General features: G+C 37.9%; 1 protein-coding gene across 1 annotated transcript in view; it reads left to right on the top strand.

Annotated features, from left to right (window-relative positions):
- The first annotated feature begins 14,777 nt into the window (after nt 1–14,777).
- The window catches only part of pappaa (pregnancy-associated plasma protein A, pappalysin 1a), a 102,217-nt gene continuing 95,075 nt past the window's right edge, over nt 14,778–21,919 (top strand). Inside the window, exons 1-3 of the mRNA XM_026259935.1 lie at nt 14,778–15,359; nt 18,779–19,071; nt 20,340–21,109. Of these exons, the coding sequence (XP_026115720.1) occupies nt 14,972–15,359; nt 18,779–19,071; nt 20,340–21,109 (1,451 nt within the window). The 5' untranslated portion in view covers nt 14,778–14,971. The remainder of the gene's footprint in view (nt 15,360–18,778; nt 19,072–20,339; nt 21,110–21,919) is intronic.

A 21,919-nucleotide genomic window follows, 5' to 3' on the forward strand; every position in this document is an offset into this window, starting at 1 on the left:
ATGTTTGGACCATTTTTTATTTGTTAAATATAAGTTTTAGTTTTTTTTTTTTTTTTTTTTTTTTATAAAATAAAGAATTTAATTTATTGTAATTACTTTTGCCGATGCTTTGCAGCAAGCTTCAACCTATATTTCATGCATTTGAACGCAGAACTCTTCAGCTGAGCTGTTGCTGTTGGACACTAAACACCGCCGAGCCACTCTTGACAGTCGCAGTAGGACGGTCTCGTTAAATCTTATTTTTACTTTTATAATGTACTGACAGCCTTAATAACATAAATGGTAAAGAGAAAAGAGGAAGAGGGGGAAGAAAAATCACCAAATGTGAAGTGTCACACAGGGAACTGAATGGGAAAATAGAATGGAAACTCAATTTGCAAACTAAACATATGTCCTGTGTAGTACAAATATGAACAATGGCTCTTATGAGCTGGTTCTTTTAATGAATTTATTAACCCCTTTGCTTGCAAGCATCGCCGACGGCCCCAGTTTATTATTGTTTCACTTTCACAGCATGTTAAACATCACTCTCTTACTTGATCTGGACAAACTGTGCATCAGTTGAAAGTTTAAAGACTCTAGCTTCGATATTTGACCAATGTTTTGATACAACATTGTTGCAGTGACAGTTATTTAGTAATTTATGTCAGGAGTGCAAAATAATAAATCCGTATTATGCCACATTTTGAATAGAAATTCACCACTCATTCATATTCAGTCACGTCAGCAGAGGTTTATTTGTTCACATAGACTCACTGAACAGTGTCAATAAGGATTTATAGACCAAAGATGCATATCTGTGGAGATATATGGATATATTTACTGATGTTTACTTCATATTTCTTCGTCATTTCTATTAATTTTCCACTGATTTACGCAATCTGATGATACACAGCCTGTCCCAGCGATCTGTGTGTGTGTGGAGTGCTGTGTGCTCGTGTGAGTGTCAGACAGACTCCAATTATATATACTCTGTTAGAAGGGCCGTATTAACACAGTGTGGTGCCCCTGGGCACTATACCTCAAAAGCACCCCCCCCCCCCCCACCCAATCAGACATAATTAAGGTTATTTCTCAAATGTAATTTCTTAACTTGTCCAAGTACCGTATTTTTTCGGACTATAAGTCGCACCTAAGTATAAGTCGCATCAGTCCAAAAATACGTCATGACAAGCAAAAAAAAAAAAACATATATAAATCGCACAGGAATATAAATCGCATTTATTTAGAATAATTCTTCACTCGTTTTAAAAAAAACTTTCGATCCCTGGAACATTTTGAATTGTAGCTAAACGTCTAGCGTCCCTGTCTTTCTTTAACTTTCTTTTTGCAAAACCACTCAATTGACGTCTGCCAATTTTGAGTCATTTTCTGTAGCCGTTAAAAAAATGACACATTTGCGGGTACTTGTTGTGGACCAACTCAACTCTGAAAGATTAGGGGACGGAAGGGGGGGGACTGATAGTGGTCATGTAATCTTTATTTATTTATAATTTATTATTATTATTATTAAGTTAGTGTTCATAAACGAGTTATGTATGGTCTTTCAAGAATTTCTAAGTTAATAATAAAACAATTTATGAAGATTATTTTTAAAGCTTGTGTCATGTGGTGCACCCCTTGTTGTTGTGAATGGTTGGTGCCCCTGGGCACTGGCCCAAGTGCCCTTATGGATAATCCAGCTCTGTCTGTTAGATTTGAATCAATCTGACAATTTATTACCGAATCACAGTGAACAGACTGACTCACAGGCTGAACGGCAAGTGTTGCATTATTGCAACATTAGTTCAATAAAGTTATTAGGTTACATATTAAAACAGGTTTGGCTGTGGGTAATCACTTTTGTTTGCAATATCTATTGATGTAAGACTAAACATGTTTCTGGTTCTGAATTAATATTATTGATGTTAAGATTTTTTTTTTAAATGTCATATTTTACAGTTCAATAACTGTATATGACCAAAAGTATACAATTAAAGGGGTGGTTGACTGAGTTTTTTTTTTTTTTTTTTAGTCTTGATTATGTTTATGGATTCTGTCTAACATGCATGAATGCTTTTTCTTTCTTTTTTTTTAAACATTTTTTTGTGTGCTAAATTTACCTTTTATGATACACCGCTGTGTCCCTTCTCCGATAAACACTCTGATGATTTTCTGCTTTTATGAAGCCCCTCCCTCAGAAATACACAATGGACTCGGATTGGTCAGCTGGCGCAGTGTGTTGTGAATTGCTAAACTGCCTAGTGTGTGTTCAGAAACATCACACCCCTCACCTAAGAATGTGCTACAGTTGTATTGTAAACAACAGCGTCGTCAATATTTCTTATCAATTTGAGCTTGATTGAGACCCAGAGAATATTAGTGAAGAGGATCGCGCAGAACCTGTGCAACCACGGCTCTTAAAGGAGCTATGTGGAGGTCTTTACTTAAAAAAATCTTTAAGATAGAGTTTTCATTTGTGCATGTATGAGCCAACCATGATGTAAAACAAAGAATGACACCTCGACTGTCCACCACGGTTGCCTCTATCAACCTGTAGGGCTCAATTGTGTGTGGAGGAGTCGAATTGGCGCGAAATTCACAAAATGTGACATCATGCACGTTCTCGTCTACTTGGGCTTACAACCGTACGGCACGCCAGCCATTATAGTAAGCAGCGGCAATAGTGTTTTCAGATGGACTCTGTGGATGGAAAGAAGCGACCAGCCTCCGGCATCACAATTTAGACACCCACAGACACTCCTCGTAAGTAAAAAAAAAAAAAAACGTATCTAGTGTGGCAAAAAGAGAGAGTGACTGGCATCAGTGGCTGCTGCGCCAACCCTGGTTGATGTGGCCGTGCTCGTACGAGCGTGCGCACTGAGAACGAGCATGAGACGCTGCAGTTCCTCTAACGGTTAGAAATTTTAGAACCTACGCAATGCTCCTTTAAAGGAACACTCCGCCGTTTTTTGAAATAGGGCTTATTCACATTATTTCCTACATTTAGATAGGTGGGCAAATGCATTTTTGTGTCAGTGCATGCATTGTTTTAGTTTGACTGGGTCGGCGTTAGCTTAGCTTAGCACAATGAATGGAATCCTTTGTTGCCAGCTAGCATGGCCGGAGTAAAAGTGATCAAAAAATAAAAAAATAAACCCACCTAATTACTTCTTGTGGCCTGCGTATTCACAACGAGTACAAATAGCGATCCAGATTAACACTAGGCGATTTCCTAGGCAGATATTGACTTGGGACTATATTATGGGGAAGCACAGGCGAAGCACTGCTGCTTAGGCGAAGCACTTCGGCGCTACTTCGGCGCAGAGATATCACGCAACACATGAAATCCCACGACTTCCGTCAACATACTGGCGTGCAACGCGTCAAAAAAACAGAAGAAGAAGAACATACCGGCGTGACCTGCACCGAGTGTCTTCGCTTTTGGATGATTTATTTTGAGAAGTTACAGCAAACATGGTTATTACCTGCATAGCAAAAGGTTGTGAGAACAAGCAAAGGACATACACGAATATAATGTTTCACAGAATTCCATGTGGAACTGAGAAATAAATGGCTAGCAGCTCTGGAGATCTGTAGTTCAACGCCTCTCAACAAAATAAAGCAGTATCGTGTTTGCGAAGAACATTTTGCACGAGAGGACTACTTTGAAAAAATGGAATATGGGTCCAGAAAGACGGTACTACGTCTGAAAGATACGGCAGTCCCATCTATTTTCAAAGCACAGGAAGAACAAAGTGCACATGTAAGTTGTCTTTTATTTCTCTTCCTTATGTTAATCTGTGTTTTTATTCGGATGTAAAATAGATGCTGCACTAGACTACTGATAGACTAGACTACTATCTAGACTACGAACCTGAGGGGTAAGTTAGCTAGCTATATTTCTCTCACCGAGTTAGACTCGGGAGTTTTAGTATAACTACTAGAGAGGAGAAGCCACCAACCTATATTGCCTGTGAAAACATCAACTCTATGTGAATACAGGTATAATATGGGTCGATCTATACATGCGTCATGATTAAAATAATCACTTACTCTGTGGACAGCTGTCCATTTGGTCCATTCGGCGTGGGGCGTTTTTTCCAGTTCACTTTGTCACACCGGAAAAAAAATCGAGTACTGCAGAATGGATCAGCGCCGTGAAATCCTCTGTAGATGTGACACAACTTCGGGCACGCTCATCTTGATCTGACGTGTTGAGCCTGGTCATCAATGGCAAAAACATCCTCACGTCCTCAGGCTGTTGAGCGATCGCAACCTCCTCCTCCTGTCGTTCTATTTCCAAAGCACGCAGCTCGTCTTCTGTAAACTCTGGTTCAAATAGGTATGGTTCTGGTTCTTGACTGTCTGAGAAGTCACCCTCTTCGTCTATCTCAAAATCAGCCATGTTCATCGCCATCCGTGTACTGTAAGGAAAATAGCCAGGCAGCTACTATTCACTCCGGTATGTTGACGGAAGTCGTGGGATTTTATGTGTTGCATGATATCTCTGCGCCGAAGTAGCGCCGAAGTGCTTCGCCTAAGCAGCAGTGCTTCGCCTGTGCTTCCCCATAATATAGTCCCAAGTCAATATCGGCCTAGGAAATCGCCTAGTGTTAATCTGAATCGCTATTTGTACTCGTTGTGAATACGCAGGCCACAAGAAGTAATTAGGTGGGTTTATTTTTTATTTTTTGATCACTTTTACTCAGGCCATGCTAGCTGGCAACAAAGGATTCCATTCATTGTGCTAAGCTAAGCTAACGCCGACCCAGTCAAACTAAAACAATGCATGCACTGACACAAAAATGCATTTGCCCACCTATCTAAATGTAGGAAATAATGTGAAAAAGCCCTATTTCAAAAAACGGTGGAGTGTTCCTTTAAAGAAAAAAAAAAAAAAAAAAAAAAAGCAAAATGTTATTTTTTTTTATCTGTTTTTGTCTCATACTTGTAAATGCTACTGCTTATGCATGCCTCTAATATACGGTTTTATTCTGATTAAAGCTTTAATGCATGATCCATGATGAGATTGTAGCATTATTGTAAGTGTTTGCCAGCAAGTATCGCTCGCTACATGGCAACCGCATGCTATGTTTAAAGTCAACATGAAAACAAAACTGAAGTTTTGTGACCTTTAGTAAGAATATGTTAGCCTTAATATTATCAATAAGCTAGTGTGCTCCAAAACAATGACAAAATTCCACTTTACAAGATATACGCATTCAAAGCTTAGTCTCTCACTTCCGCCAATACGGATCTGTGTCGTCTTCTTGTGTGACATTGTAAGCATTAAGGCACAATACTGCCACCTAGGAGCTCAACCACTACTGGCGCTGGATTTATATGTGGCATTATTATAAGAGAACTGTTGCGGTATATCTCCACACACTCAATTAGCATATCAAGAATTGTTGCTTTGAATATCACGGTTATTTACAATACCGGTATATCGCAACACCCCTAGTAATAACCATGTTTTTTTGGCGTATTGATTAACATTTGTATACCACAGTTTTGCTACAAGTACCGTGGTTAAATGATGGTTATTTTAGCAAAACCATGGTTAATTTGTCGTTACCATGGTTTAACTATAGAAACCATAGTTTTTTGGTTTAATTTGTAGTGAAACCATGGTTAATATTTTGCCCCCTACACTATAGGCGCTGAATTGCCGGCTGAGATCAGTCACAAAGGAATTGTATTTTCTGTACGGTGAATGGCACATAGTGTACTATATAGGGGATAGGGAACAATTCACAACTGGCAGTCATACCCTATCAAATGTGGATTTACTGAGCTTAGACAGTTCTATCCCAAGCTGTGATATAATCAAATGCTATTGGCTATTTAAAGGGGGTGGGGCTGTTTGACATGTTCCACCCTGTCTTCCTGTTTCAGATAAATTGATGTCAGTACATTGAATAACGGTGTGTGTTTCTAGGCACTTAAGTGCCTTATCTGTCTGTCTAACATAAAGTGTATAATTGGAACACAGTTCATCGATGTAGCTGAGCTGATGATCTGAATCAAGAGAGAGATGCAGAGCAGAGCAAGGAAAAGGATTAGGAACCACTGCTTTAGAACATTGATTTTGAAACTTGTGAAATGTTAGAAGATCGAATCACAATTCATACAGTATAGACCCTTTTAGGGCAAAACAAAGGGAAAACTGAAGGCAGCCAATTTAAACCAGCACAGATTTGGCTACATAAGGAGTATAAAATATTATCTTCTTGTGATTATGGGTGCCAGAATCGACCTAGTAGAGGCTCCAATATGAAGTTTTAACACATACCTGCTGCCACAACCAGACAAAAAAAATGAAGACAGTTGTGCTTAAAGGGTTAGTTCATCGAAAAATCTAAATTATGTCATTAATAACTCACACTCATGTTGTTCCAAACCCGTGAGACCTCCGTTTATCTTTGGAACACAGTTTAAGATATTTTAGATTTAGTCCGAGAGCTCTCAGTCCCTCCATTTAAACTATGTGTACGGTCTACTGTTCATGTCCAGAAAGGTAAGAAAAACATCATCAAAGAAGTCCATGTGACATCAGAGGGTGAACTTCACGGAGGAGAAGACAATGATGAATAAAGTTGTAGTTTTTGCTATTTTTGGACCAAAATGTATTTTCGATGCTTCAAAAAATTCTAACGGACCCTCTGATGTCACATGGACTACTTTGATGATATCACATCACTTTGACAGTATACCGTGCACACAGTTTCAATGGAGGGACTTAGAGCTCTTGGATTAAATCTAAAATATCTTAAACTGTATTCCGAAGATAAACAGAGGTCTCACGGGTTTGGAACGACATGGGGGTGAGTTGATTTTTTGGCGAACTAAACCTTTAAATGCCATAAAATTAGTGCACTGGACAGAAGTTATTGTCAAAATGCACCCCTAGTTTTCTCTTCCTCTTCTCTGAAGTAACACAACATGGCATCCCCACCTCTGTTGCATGTTCCTGGGGGCGGGGTTTATGTAAATGTCTGGGTTTGTCGTCATTTTACCAGAAAACCCATTCAAAAAACCTGCTGATTTCAGAATGATGAAACCCGAAGTGCTTAAATTCCAAAATAAATCACGTCTGCAGCACTTTATGTATAAAGTAATGTCCATCTAGAAATGGCTTACTGAGTCTAGTGTGAATGTACTTGACTACTAAACCCAAATACTAATTTCTTGACCTCCCTAATGCCCTAATGTGTCTGAATCTTTCTATCTATGTTCTCAGAAGAATGAAATCAGTAGCAGTGAATAGGGAGGGTTTAATCCTTATGCATACATATCACAAGAGCATTAGAGGTCAGGCACTGATGTTTGGCCATGAGGTCTGGCTCACTGTACCTATTCATCCCAAAGACGTTCAATACGGGTTCTGGACAATTACATTCTCTCACTTTTGCAATCTTTTTAACTCACTTTTTTGCTTAACAAATATGGTTTACAGGTTTTTTTTTTTCTTCTTCTTTTTTTTTTTTTTTTTTCTTTTTCTTGAGAACCATTATGGGTGGCCAAGTTTAATCTTGGGTGTTAATGCAGAAACAGGTAAAAACAACTTAATCAATTTCTAAAACATTTTTATTAAAGACCCCCCTGTGGTGAATGTTTTTTGCTGTTTACATGTCTGTCTGTTGTTTTTAATATGCTTAAAGACAAACCATTTTCTACCTCTGAGTATTTTCTCCTTAAAATTGCAGTGCTCCAAAGACAGTCTGGTACACTGCAGTTTTAATGAGAATGTGTTTACAAGATGTCTATGTACTAAAAATGCAGCCTTTTTTTCCCGTTGCAATTTTTTGCATCATTTTTAAAATGATATCATTCACACAGATCCATGAGAACAGCTTAAACCCCTTTATTAGTTGGCGATATGACTTTGTAAGGAACACACCTGTGCACATACACATTACTATAGACCAGCGGTTCCAATTACATTCCTCGGGAAAGTGCTTTATTTTTAGGTCAAAAACTGTTTTTTCTACTTTCTACAGTATGCTATTTCATTCATACTGAGTTTCTTACACTGTTAAAGAGTTGGATTCCCATGCTAAACATGGACAAAGTTTCAAAAATTAAGTTGTATGTTTGAAGGAGTATTTCTGTTCCAAAAATACTCCTTCCGGTTTGTCACAAGTTTCTGAAAGTTTTTTTCGAGTATGGCTCTGTGTGACGTTAGATGGAGCGGAATTTCCTTATATGGGTCCTAAGGGCACTTCTGCCGGAAGAGCGCGCGCTCCCGTATAGCAGAGCACTGAGAGCACAGACATTCACTGATCAGAGCGAGAGCGTCGCGAAATGTCACAAAAGAAGTGTGTTTTTGGTTGCCAGGGCAAGACAACCCTGCACAGATTACCAAAGAAAAAACAGCATTAAGGGACCAGTGGATGGAATTTATTTTTACAGAGCGTCAACGGAGTTGAGCAAGTGTTTGTGTTTGTTCCCTGCATTTCGAAGATGCTTGTTTTACAAACAAGGCCCAGTTTGACGCCGGATTTGCACATCGTTTATTTCTTAAGGATAACGCAGTCCCAACGAAAAAGGGTCACGATCGTGTGTTGGAAACGCAGGCGGTGAGTGAAACTGCTTCAAATATCTCTGTGTTGTTAACTTAGCTAACGGCGCGTAAGCACATCAAGTAAACAACATGCAATGTTGTCATCAAACTGCACTTTCCACATGTACAGTTTAAAAAAAAAAAAAAAAAAAAAAGACGACATAAAGTGGAACTTAGTCATTTTCCAAAACCGCTAAGCAAATATATACAGTTTCAGTACATACCACATAGAGACGTCGTTGCTGATGCTGCTCTTGTTAAATTTCAGCTTCTGGATCTGATTCTGGATCATAAATATACGCTGAATCTGACTGTTAGCCATGGTTTGTTTTGGATGTTTTTTTCCTCACGGTAATGTCACAGCTTCCAAACGATCTCAAGGCAAAAGCCTACTGGCGCTCATGATTCTTTAGCTTCGCCCACACGTCACACCTCCAGCCGGTCATGTATTTCCGGGAAAAATCGGTACAGACTATCTTTCTCTTATGAATATAATAAAACTAAAGACTTTTTGGAGTTATGAAGGATGCAGTACTACTCTATAGGTACTCAAGATTAACAGGATATTGAGTGAAAACGAGCATTTCAGCCCCCTTTAAAATACAATAATGGATTCGTAACTGTCAAATACATAATGTAAATGACATAAAAAAAATAAAAAAATAAAGCCAAAACAAATATTAGAAAATATATAATGAAAGTAGTGGTCCACTGATGTTGTTGTCACTGGTGTTACCGTTTAACAAAAAATAAAGTCAACTGGGGAATAGAATACAAATGGTTTCAACTTAATTTAGTGATTATACCATGATTGACAACATGTGGTTTGATACCTTGTGAATCCTCTCATTTTAACAAAAAGCGTAGACGCAGAGCTTCGTTGATTGTAAAGCAACTTCATGAAATCGTGATAAGCTGAGTTTCATCTATAATCCAGGATATATATCCATTCAGAATTTGATAAGAATCAGATAACAATTTATCCAATATTGCCACTTGCCTTTGTGAGTAGCTATAACTGAGTGGAGGTGGGACCTAATAAGCATATTCATCCATATTATGTGAATGCTACAACGATACATTCATGTTGCTGGTGACAAATTTTACATCATGTTGCCGGTGACACAAGCAAATGCTTTAAATGTTTACTGATAACTTCTTATTTCAATCTTTATACCAGAGGGTTTTAGAAGAATAAATAATTTTAAAGGGGGGCTACAATGGTGTTTCATGCATTCAGAGTTGTTCACAGTGTTAAAGAGATGGATTATCATGCTCGTGGCCAAAGTTTTGAAAAATAACAAAGAATTTCTGTGCTGAAAATTTTACTTCTAGGTTCATACAAGGTTTGAGAATATATATATATATATTTTTTTTTTTTTCCCTTGATCATTGATCTACTGTAATGACTTGGACGATGGTGGAACTCCTTAAATGAGCATTTCTCTCAGAAAAGCTCGTCCCACACACATTTCGACCAGAGGGGAGCGAGACTGCACCCATCAACGTGCTTCATCGGGAAATCGTCTGCAGTGCTGCATAGGATTTGTTCTAGAATGTCTCCAAATAAGTGTTTTTGGATGTGAGGGAAAGTTTACCATGTTCATCTTCCCAAAGAACCCAGCATTACATGAACAGTGGATGCAGTTTGTTTTTCCAGGGCAGCAACGGAGTGTAGCAAGTGCATTTGTGTGTTCTCGTCATTTCAGTGATGAATGTTTTATAAACAATTCCCAATTCGACACTGGATTTGCACATTGTTTGCTATTAAAACATGGAGCGGTCCCAGTGATAAGTGATAATTAAAGTAAGCACAACTGCATCAGATTTCTGTCTTTTGTTGGTAATCAGCACATAAGTGAATATATGTTAATGGAAACAACACAAAACATCAGTATTATAGCTCCGCCCACAGCATGCCTCCAGGAGCTCTGTTTTTTTCCGGAGAGGATCGAAAATTTTCTTTTATAAATGTGATAAAACTAAAGACTTTTTGGAGATATGAAGGATGCAGTACTACTCTTTAGGTACTTTAGGACTTCATTCTCAGATGACATTATGAATGGAATTTTTCATCACCTCTGTCTTGTTTTGGAGATTAGATTGACAGCCACTGTTCTGCTTGTGACTCCAATTAAGCAGCAGTTGTTCAGTTCACAACGTCAGGGTTACCAGTGGAATCTGAAAGCATTGTCTGAATGACACCAGCAGTTTCATGTGTTACACCTCCTCTGTTGAGAACTTAGATGCACATCCAGCTCCAGTTATATGTGTAGCAAGCTTAGGAAAAGGAAACTGTACACAAATATATCCCTTATTAATTTTTACCCACTGAAAAAAAAAAAAAAAAAAAAAAAAAAAAAAAAGAAAACAGAAAAGTGTTTCCAAAATGAGTGATGCATTTGACCATTTAGAAAATGGGAATGGCGATTTCCTTTCTATATATATATATGACAAGATGTGGAGTATGCACATATAAATGGGCATTTATATAGGAAAAGTACTTATTTAGTACAACAGAGAAAAATATGCAGTGATGTAGTTCCAAGTTTGTTTCACAAAAAAAAAAAAATGGTGACGGATTTACTTTGAAACCATTTTCACTGAGCCAAATTCTTCTCGTAAAATGTGCTTAAATGTACTTGCTCATGTGTTATTGCTTACAATAGGTAAATTATCTAATGGTTAACGCATAAAACTATGTTGCTTACAGAGGAACATTGTTTTGGTGATTTATAATTAATTTGCTCAGATTCTGCATGAATGAATCTGATGCTTTGAGGCCTTATCATTGAGATATTATGATAAAGGCAAGCAGATGTTGTATTGTAAGGTGATTCACATTATTGTCCATTATAATGATTGTATTATGTGTTGTTATTATTATTGTTGTTATTTCTCTCTTGCTCTTTTTTCGTGGACCATTCTCCACAAGGGGGCTATGCATTTAAGTTGGCACTTTAGCTGCTTCGAAGTGACAGATTATTTTTGCAAATGCATTAATGGATTATACTTCAGTGTGTTTTTTTTTTTTTTTTCCTTTCTACTCCAGACGATCAGATATCAGCCTAGAGACTGATGCATGGAGGATTATCATGTTATTTTCTTTTGCACAACATGCCCTTTTTTCTAAGCGTTATGCAAGTTATTAGCACAAAATTACTCTTTTTACAGTAAGACTGCACGAGAAAAAAATCTTGCAACTCTATTTTAATTGTCAATGTAAGGATTAAGGCACTTTCCCCAAATCACTGTAAAGATATAAACACATACTTACAAGAACTGGATCTGGACTGGAAGTAGGTTATAAAGGATCTAAAGAATCATTTGACTGATCAATCAATAAAAAAAAAAAAAAAAAAAACTGTTAGTGGGTTAAGAAAAATAATCTTGTTTTCTTTTGAATTCAGTTTATTTTTCTTGATAGATGGATATATTTGTTTTTGTTTCAAGCATTGAACTCAATTTATAATTAAATTAAACTCAATTAATAAACAATTTATATTTTGAACAAGCCTAAGTAATTGTGCTTATCTAGGAAATGTATCTTAATTTAATAATTTTTAGATATTTGTACTGGAAAACAAGACAAGAAATTTCGAAATTCATTTAATTTGTTCATTTTTAGTGATTGATTGATTGATTTGAGATTTAATCTACACTCTACTTCAATCCACTAAGTGATATTAATCAGCCATTGTCCTTCCTTAAAAACAGAGTTGTAATTGTATAATCAAAAATGAATGAATAAATAAATAAATAAATAAATTCAGATCAATAAAGGCAGCACATACAGCTATACTGATATCACCACTGGTACTTTCTAATAATTCAATTCCAGTTATTTTATTATAAATTGATAAGTCCTGTGCCATTGATCTGTTTTTGTTTCAGTGTTTTATTCTCTGATCTCAGACTCAGTATCTATTACAGCAGGTACTGTTTAGAGTTTACTGCAGTCAAAATGGGCAGATTAAGGCTCTTAATTCATGTTTTATTCAGTGGCCCTGTTTGGTTCTCTAAGTTTTGCCGTTGCCTTTCTAAATATTAAATGTCCAGCAGTTGTTTCCTTTCTATCAATTAGTGTAATTGCTTAAAGGAACAATTACTTTCTCTTAGGTCATCCAATATTTTCATTAGCTTATTTCATCATCAGAACAGAGTTGGAGAAATGTAGCATTCCATTACTTGCTCACCACCGGATCATTTCCAATGAATGGGTGCCATCAGAATGAGGGATCAAACAGCTGATAAAAACATCAAAAAAATCTACAAAAGTAATCCACATGACTGCAGTCCATCCATTAATGGATAACAAGCTCATCTCAACTGAATTTGTTTTGTAATGCAGGAACAGCAATGGCATTTGAAAAGCATATACAACATTAACAAATAAACCTTTAAAAATACCTAGTAATAACACTTTTTTTTGTCTTTAAGAAAAGCAAACCCAAACTATAACATGTCATGTACTCAGTGACATGGACTTTACTGTATCTGATGGTTTCCTCTAAAGATCATTTGGCTGACCTGACCACTATGACCCATGTCATTCTTCTGTTCTGTCTGGACAAAAAAAGAAGAAGAAAAAAAAAAAACGGTTTCACCACTGTAATGTGACAAAACTGAGACAAATATTTAACATTGGTTTGGCTCTGTTTAATGGTAGGTAGCAATTTTCTGCTGTCTGCGTGTTCGTTTACACCAAACAAACAGAGAACAAAAGCTCTTGTGGCATTCCACACCAACTCTGTCTCCACGCTCCACACAGATGGTCTGCAATACAAAGGTGGACCACCTCAAAGAACTGAGGAAATAAACTCTCCAACAATTTCATGCAGAATAGCACAAATTCCTGGTCTTAGTGCTTCTCCATCCTGTTCTCGTCTGCATATTTTTTCCTCTCTTAGAGGAGTGCGTGCAAACTGAGTGCCAGTCATTTGTACAGTGATTAACTCACACTTTACAGTGTGTTTACATGATAAATACTGCTGGGATATTCTAATGAAGTGCATGTGCTTAAGGGGTTAAGCTTGATATTGTTTTATTTTAATTATTTTTTAATTTTATTTTAAATATATATATATGTATACACATGAACATGCAATGAAAAAAATAAATATTAGTGGTAACAATTTTCACACAATCAAGAACAAGTAATACATTGAATTAAATGCAAAGTTTTGAAGTAGAAAGACCAAAACAAAATTTTCTCCAGATATCTTTGTTTTATATACAAAACTGGGGGAAAAACAGTGTACAGCAATATATTGTTGCAAAAAAAAAGAGATTACATCTACTGTAGGTAGTTGATTTTGGTAAATTTTCAGTCCAACCAATAAGAAGGTATCAAATTAAATAAAAAAATGTATTAAGAAAAAAAAAAAAAAATGTCAGATGTTATTTGAAAAAAAGTCTTATTATTTGTGCATGTATAATAACATTGTCAGGCAACTTGTGTTTCACGTGGTAACTGGTTTCATTCAATTCAGAAATATTCTTATCACATATCGCATTTTATATTATTACATTATTCATTTACAGAGCACTAGTGTAAAATGCATATTAAATAAACAAACCACAACGAAAACACAAATATTACCAGTGTGACTTCTGGCACTTGTACTGTGAAAACTTCCAAATGAATGAAATGGTTTGAATTGTAGCCACTAGAGGGATACACGCGCGCGCGCGCGCACGCTCACACACACACACAGATAGGTACACACCCCTTCCCAACTCTGTCCAACACTTGGAGGAGCATGTGTGGAAATGCTCCTGCCGTCAGTGCTTTACCTGTGACTTCAGCACAACACGAGAGGAGGATCGGAAGGAGAAAACTCATGTAGGACCGAAACATGGGCTGGCATGCTTCCATCACATTCTCACTCTTAAAAGACTGAAGGGTCTCCAGCAGAGCTCAGCATACACGAGGATCCGCGATGCTCTGGACACCTCCGAAACTCCTGCAGACCATCTCAATCACTTCAACTTCTAACGCCGAGACAACTTCAGCACAAACAGCATCTTAATGTGCTCCATCCTCACATATGACAGCCATTCATGTTCGGACGTGTTCTGCATTCAGGAATTGTTCTTAAACATTGTTTTGCGAGTAGAGAAAGACAGAAGTAACGTGAGTGTGAATGAAGCTCTTTATTCATTGATTACTGATCGAATCAGAAGACTCACTTTAGCCTCCAGAAGAAGTAAAAAGAAAAACTAATGGATTTGTGTCTCTGGAACATTCGTCTTTGACAAACGATTGTGAAAGACGGGGAAAAGAAAAGAAAACAACAATAACAAGTGGAAGGACTTTGGAGAGGAAGAGCGCGTCCGTGCGCATTTCTCTGGGATATTACCATACCCACCCGCGTCCTCCTCATCATCCTAATCATTATTATCACTCTTGTGTTGAATAAAATGAAAGTTTGGACTTTTCTCCAGTGTCTCGCCATCCTGCTCGTCCTGTGTGTGGGATCAGACTGCGGGACGGTCCTGAGACAGACCCGATCCAAACGCGAGCTGGTGAAGATCAGAGAAGCCAAAGCGGTCTTCCCGGGGGCTTGTGCCACCCGGCTGCCTCGGGGCAAGCGCTCCCTGCCGGCGCTGGACCGCCGGCTCCCCCGCCAGCGCCGACGCTCCTCTCCGGCGGAGGATGCAAGCTCCTATCGGGGAAAAGCCGTTTATTTTACGGGCAGAGGAGACCAGCTGAGACTGAAACCCGGCGTGGACATACCAAAGGGCAATTTCACTCTCCAGATGTGGGTCAAAGCGGAGGGTGGGCAGCGTTCCCCCACCGTTATAGCTGGTAGGAACAAATCTCTGCGTTTTACTTGAGTTGATGTGAGATGAATGTTGGTGGGAGAGTAATGCATGTGAGTGATGAAGCATGACCAGGTGGCTTTAGCAGTTTTAGGATAGTGCAACTTTCTCGTACCTCTTACAGGTCAATCAATTCCAATTTCGAATGATTAAGTAATCACGTACGTCAGCGCGGAGACTCCACACAATTTCCATCTCACACACAGACACACGCGCACTTTAATTCATTTCTGATATTAGCGTTTGGGCTGATGTGACAGGAGAATGACGACTTCATTAATCTAAATGTAGTCAATCCAAAAGCTTAGGTTTGCTGTTTAAGCTCTGAGCTAAAGAGAGCGAGCGGGACAGGACTTTCCCCTCCCCGCGTCTTTGCGCGTCTGGAGAGACACCCGGTGTACACGTACGAGCCTCGAATCCCCGAAAGACCCCAAATCCCCCCTCCTCCATTCAGCTCGGAGGAAAACATAGGAAAAAAGTGTAGCTGTTCTGAGCTTTGCAGACGTCTGAACTGTGGCTACACACCTTACCAAAATCGCATCGCATTGCAAACACGTTCTCCTCCGATACCTGCAGACACCAGAAAACACAAATCTGAGTTTGCAAACGCCACAGCAGTTCTGTAGTGTTTTTTTTTTTTTTTTTTTTTTTTTTGTGAGTAAGCATTACAACATCGCTTTCGATTCCGCTTTCTGCCGACAGAGAGCGTAAAAGACACGACATGTCGGTCTTTTTTGAAAGTCATGGGCAGAAAAAAAAAAAAAAAAGAAGAAGAAAAAAATATGTTGGCTGCGAGAAGTGTGTTTTTCTACGCAGTCACGCACGACTAGACAGACCGGGGTGAGAATTCACTACTGATGCGGCAGTGGGCATCACTGATTTACGCGTGGCATCTGATGTCAGTGCGCCCTCCTCCAGTAACCCACCACACTGAGATGACATCATCTCTTTCAGGCTTGCAGTGGGTTTGCACTGGACCGAATGTCTGACCAGCATTACGAAGATGAGCTGTATAAAATCTCCTATACGCGGACGCATTGGATCCATAAATGCATGCATAATGATGCTGTATATGGATATAGTAATCAATATTTTATACAGTGGGGCCCAGAAATCTGATATCACATCCAATAATCCTTTTATGTATATGAGGAATTAAAGTTAGGGAAAAAGTTATGACATGATCACTGCAAGAAAAAAAAAAAAAAAAAAAAAAAAAAAAACTGTACAAAAGACAGATAATGTCCTAGGAGAAAATATGCAATGTAAAATCCATACTATGGGTAAAACACCAGTATAAATCAATATGGAGAATTCCAGTGAGACACAGTGTCCTCTGTTTTTACAGAATGTTCTTTTGAGATGCTGCACTAATTTCACTATTTTCAACAGTCACTTATAAAATGAGCAGATTTATGTCATCAGCGATGTAAGATTTTATGTACAAAAAGACAGTTTCCCTGCTTACGCCAAAGTCTCACATCATGCAGGGATAACCTGAACTGTAAGGTCTTGAACATACTTGTGCTGAGCATATAAATATATGTGTATATGTGTGTGTGTGTGTGTGTGTGTCTGTGTGTGCACATAAGGTTTTGTTTATATAATATGTGTGTATATTTATAAACACACACACACACACAATAAAACAAGAAAAAGTGATTGAAGTGGCTCTGGCTTATCCAGACATGCTTAATCTTTTAAATCTAATTCATGCCTCTGAGAATGAAGACTTAAGTCAGTTGTTTTGAGAGAAGCCACTGCTTGTTTTCAGCAGTCGCCGTTCTTGTTGTTGTTTTTTCACAGCGTTAGCCTTAATATCGAGACTTAATGTTGTTTTTGTGTTGTTTTGTTTTTTTTGAGCCATGTCATTTTTCATTCCATTATGCAGAAGATTTAAGAGCGAGGAATGAAGGAGTATTTTAAGACATTTGATGAAGGAAAAACAAAAAGCTTATCAACGTCCTAATGTCAGTAAATTCAGCACCCTGAACAGCGCTGAGTTTGTGTCTGCAGTATGTAAGATAGATTTGGATGAGTGCTTTATAGACAATCAATATTATTTATCGTAATGGCAGCTGAAGAAGAAACCTCGATGGACATCATCTGTCGGCAAATTAGACATCTTGTTTAGAATGTTTAGACTGATTTTTAGCTTTGGAAAGAGTACAGAAAAACCACATTGTCTTGATTTCAACACAACCTTATGTTGCCTTTAATCAGATGATTAACACTTTCCATTTGGTATAAGAGTGTGTTCAACATGTTGAGTGGAAAACAACAAAAACAACAAAAATGCTTAGTTGACACTGATCTTCCATGATGATTAGCAACAAATTGACTTACACAGCAGATCTGATCTGAGATACAGAATGCAAACTTGTCCTTTTTGCAATTAACATTGCTTGACCAAGACAGCATAGTGTACTGTACTGTGTTAGTGTGTAAACTTGAGTGAAGTATTTTTTTCCCCTTTCAAATTCCCTAACCTGAGAGAAAATTCTCCTATAGATTTAAAGCTGCAGCTACCAAACAGTCATTCAGCCTGTTCTGATTTGGTGTTCTAGTGATATTTTGTCCCTGACTGAACTAGCCAAAACATTACATTTGCATTATATTTTAACTAGAAACTGTCTAGTAAAGTCCCAGCAACAGCCTGCACAATTTTATTTAATTATTTATTTACAGCAAATGTTCTACATCAAAATACTGTAATTGTTAAAGAAAATAATTTGCTCCTCACTTTTAAAAATTGCTCAATGATATTGCCAGATAAAATATTGCCAGATTTTAAATGCAGATTTTTTATTTTATTTTGTTATGTATATATATATATATATATATATATATATATATATATATATATATATATATATATATATATATATATATATATATTAACAATAACTGCAACGTTTACTGTAAAATGTCAGGACTGATGATGGTGGATTACCCCAACCCCCTGTGCTTGTATTATTTAATATTTGTGGTGAGCTGAATGTTATTTTTTGAGAACTTACAAACTTAAACAACAATTTATTCAGAATACAAAACCTAAGAACTGTGGAAAAACAAAATTCATTTAGATAAAAAGTGAAGTCTGGACATTACAAAAAGTAGGCAAAAGTGACAAAATAACAAAGTATAATAATAATAATAAAATTAAGTGTTCTAGCATACCACTCCTAATATTTGTTAAATAAATAAATAAGTAAATAGTACTTCTTGTTGGGTGCATGCATGTAGGCTACCTAGGGTGATTTGTTTAATGGCACCCATATGCCGGTTCATGTCATTTCCATGCATCCTATCCATTCCTCCTCTAATCTGTTATTTCCTGAAATGTTGAAGTACTATTGACTTTCCCTCCTGACACATTTGTTGTATTTTTTTTTTTCAACACAGGTCTCTTTGACAAATGCTTCTATGCCTCCAGTGATCGTGGATGGCTGTTGGGTATTAAAGCTGTGAGTGAACAGGGAAACCGTGACCCACGTTTCTTCTTCTCCCTTAAAACGGATCGAGCACACAAAGTTACGTCCATTCATTCAAATGCCCGCTACTTGCCCAACCACTGGGCCCATGTAGCTGTGACTTACAATGGCCTCTATATGAAGTTATATGTCAATGGTGCTCAGACAGCTGTTAGCAGGGAGCAATCAGGTGATGTCTTCAGCCCCCTTACTAAAAAGTGTAAGGTAAGTTTAATTATTTAGCATATCAATATTTTGTCGAATTATACTCATTTTTTGTAATTTATTTATTATAATGTATTATTATTAGTATTATTAGTATTATTATTAGAGGAGTAGTACTGGTGAAGGTGAAGGTGAAGTGTGTAATTTATGTCCTTCTAGGTCAGGGTTGGCCAAACTCTGGTTCTGGAGGGACACTGTCCTGGAAAGTTTAACTCCAATGTACCTCAGCAGATCTACCTGGAATTTTTTTTAGTGTGCCAAGTAAGACCTTTATTAGCTGGTTAAGTTGTTTGAGTTGCGGTTGGAGAGAAACACCTCAGGACAGTGGCACACCAGGGCCCGGATTGGACACCCCTGCTCTAGGTGAACTAAGAAGATAATTTCAAAGTGAACAAAGTCTAGTGAGGGGCATTAAAAGTCCATTCACTTTTACCTGAAACAAATAAATGTGAAAGTGACAACATTTTATAAAGCTGGTTGTTGCACATATCATAGCTGTTAGGAAATTAAAAGTTTTTTGAGTGCAGCCAATGCTAATTGCTCTTTCACATTCATAAAAAAAATTAACCACCAACACTAAACCTAATCTATAGTGTTATCAAAAGGAAACATGAGATAAAAATGCATTTACAGAAGCAGTCGTGCCATTTTATTTTACTTGTACCAGTCTTTGGCTTCTGTTTATCGTGACTCGTGTTTTACGGGACACGTAACCAGCATTCTCAACCCGATCTCACAGCAATTCATACATTTTTCACGAGGTGGCTTATTCGTACGATTTCGTACCACCACACTCGTACAAATTCATACGATTTTTACCAAATCGTACGTATTTTACGAGTTTCCACATATCATATGAATTTGTACGAATGACCTACACCTAACCCCGCCCCTAAACCTAGCCGTCACTGGGGTTTAGACAAATCATATAAAATCATATGAGTGAGGTCGCACAAATTCGTACGAATAAACCACCTCGTAAAATACGTACGAATTGGTCGTGAGATAGCGTTGGCATTCAACATCGCATTAGTTGAACCAATGATGCCATGTTGAGCTGGTTGGGAGATTCAAACTAATTTTATTGACAGTACCAGACTGCAACCTACCAAATCAATATATCAAGGGTTAACTTACAGAGCTATCTACATTTAGTACTGGAAAGAATCATATCAGAAAAAGTTACACTCTTCACCTTTAAAAAGGTTCCAGTTCTTACATAATGCAGTTACTATTATGTAATGATCCGGTCTGATTTAAAACTCAAGGTGCTGATGGTGGGTGGAAATGCCTTGAGTCATAACTACAGAGGCTCTGTGGAGCGTGTTGGTCTATGGCGACAGGCTCTCTCTCAGAGGCAGATCATGAGGGACATGCATGGACATGAGGACCCTGAGGACCTGGTCGACCTGGTGATCCGTGAGACATTTGAACACCCAGCACGCAAATGGCTGGCTGTGAAGGATGGCAGCTTCCCAATACCAGATGAGGGTCCTCGTGCTGGGTTGGGGTCTTTGGACACTACCCTGGAGCCTCCAGCTTGCGGACAGACGGTGTGTGATAACACAGAAGTGGCACGCAACTACAATCAATTCTGGAGCTTCCGCCGCCCCAAAACAGTACGGTATCGTGTTGTGAATGTGTTTGACGACTCTCAGTGCAAACCCACAGTCACGGATCAACAGATTCACCTGCAACACCAGCATCTGAATGAAGCCTTTAACATGTACAACATCACTTGGGAGTTGACTGTGCACAACGTGAGCAATTCGTCTTTGTATAACCGTCTGGTACTCGCCAACTGTGATATTAGCAAGGTGGGTGATGAGGACTGTGACCCTGAATGCAACCACACTTTGACTGGCTTTGATGCTGGTTACTGCAAGCCCAGGACACAATGTCCTGAACATAAACAAGGGAATGGCGTCTGCGATCCAGAGTGCAACTGTGAGAACTACGGTTACGATAATGGAGATTGCTGCAACCCTAGCATCACTGATGTGACCAAGACTTGCTTCAATCCAGCTTCTCATTTAAGGTAAGAGTTTAAGATCAAGCAGTATAAAAACTCAATGGTACCCAGACTGCATGCATGAATATTTCTGTCCAAAAGGTTTCATGTGTTGGGGAAAACAATGAAGAGCATTGAGTCAGGAGCGGAGACATTTCTGTGTGACATTTGCTCCTTGTGTTTTTGAGGAGTTGCTTTTGGTGCTCCGGTTTCCACCACAATCCAAAGACACTTAGCATAAGTGAACTGAAGACACTAAGTTTTCCATGGGTGTGAGTATGGGTGTCTATGTGTTAGTCTTTTAATGAATTGGTCATCTACAGCCTAAGAATACACTGGTCAAGTGGTTTAGAAAATGAATGGATAAAATATTTACAAGGGAAATAAAGTGCCCATGGTTTAAGGAGGTGTTGTGTCCGGTCCCTAAGAAGTTGGGGTGGGCCATATGACCAAAATCTTAAACCCCATCAGTTAGATTTGTAATTTAATCATGGCAGTGATATACGTTACTAAATAGCAGTTAGGTTAGCACTAGCACATTATTAAATAGCAGTTAGGTTAGCACTAGCACTTTTGGTGCGCATCGGGTTTGATTGATGTCAATGTGCGGTTTGTTTGGATGATGTGCAAATAGAGAGCTGTATATCTTACCTTTAGAGCAAAATGTTTGTACACCTAAAAAAAAAAAAAAAATTATATATATATATATATATATATATATATATATATATATATATATACACACTGTACATGGAATATATATACTGTACAGTATATATATATATATATATATATATATATATATATATATATATATATATATATATATATATATAT

This window comes from Carassius auratus, unplaced genomic scaffold (assembly GCF_003368295.1).
Source record: "Carassius auratus strain Wakin unplaced genomic scaffold, ASM336829v1 scaf_tig00215316, whole genome shotgun sequence".
In the NCBI taxonomy this organism is placed as follows: domain Eukaryota; kingdom Metazoa; phylum Chordata; class Actinopteri; order Cypriniformes; family Cyprinidae; genus Carassius; species Carassius auratus.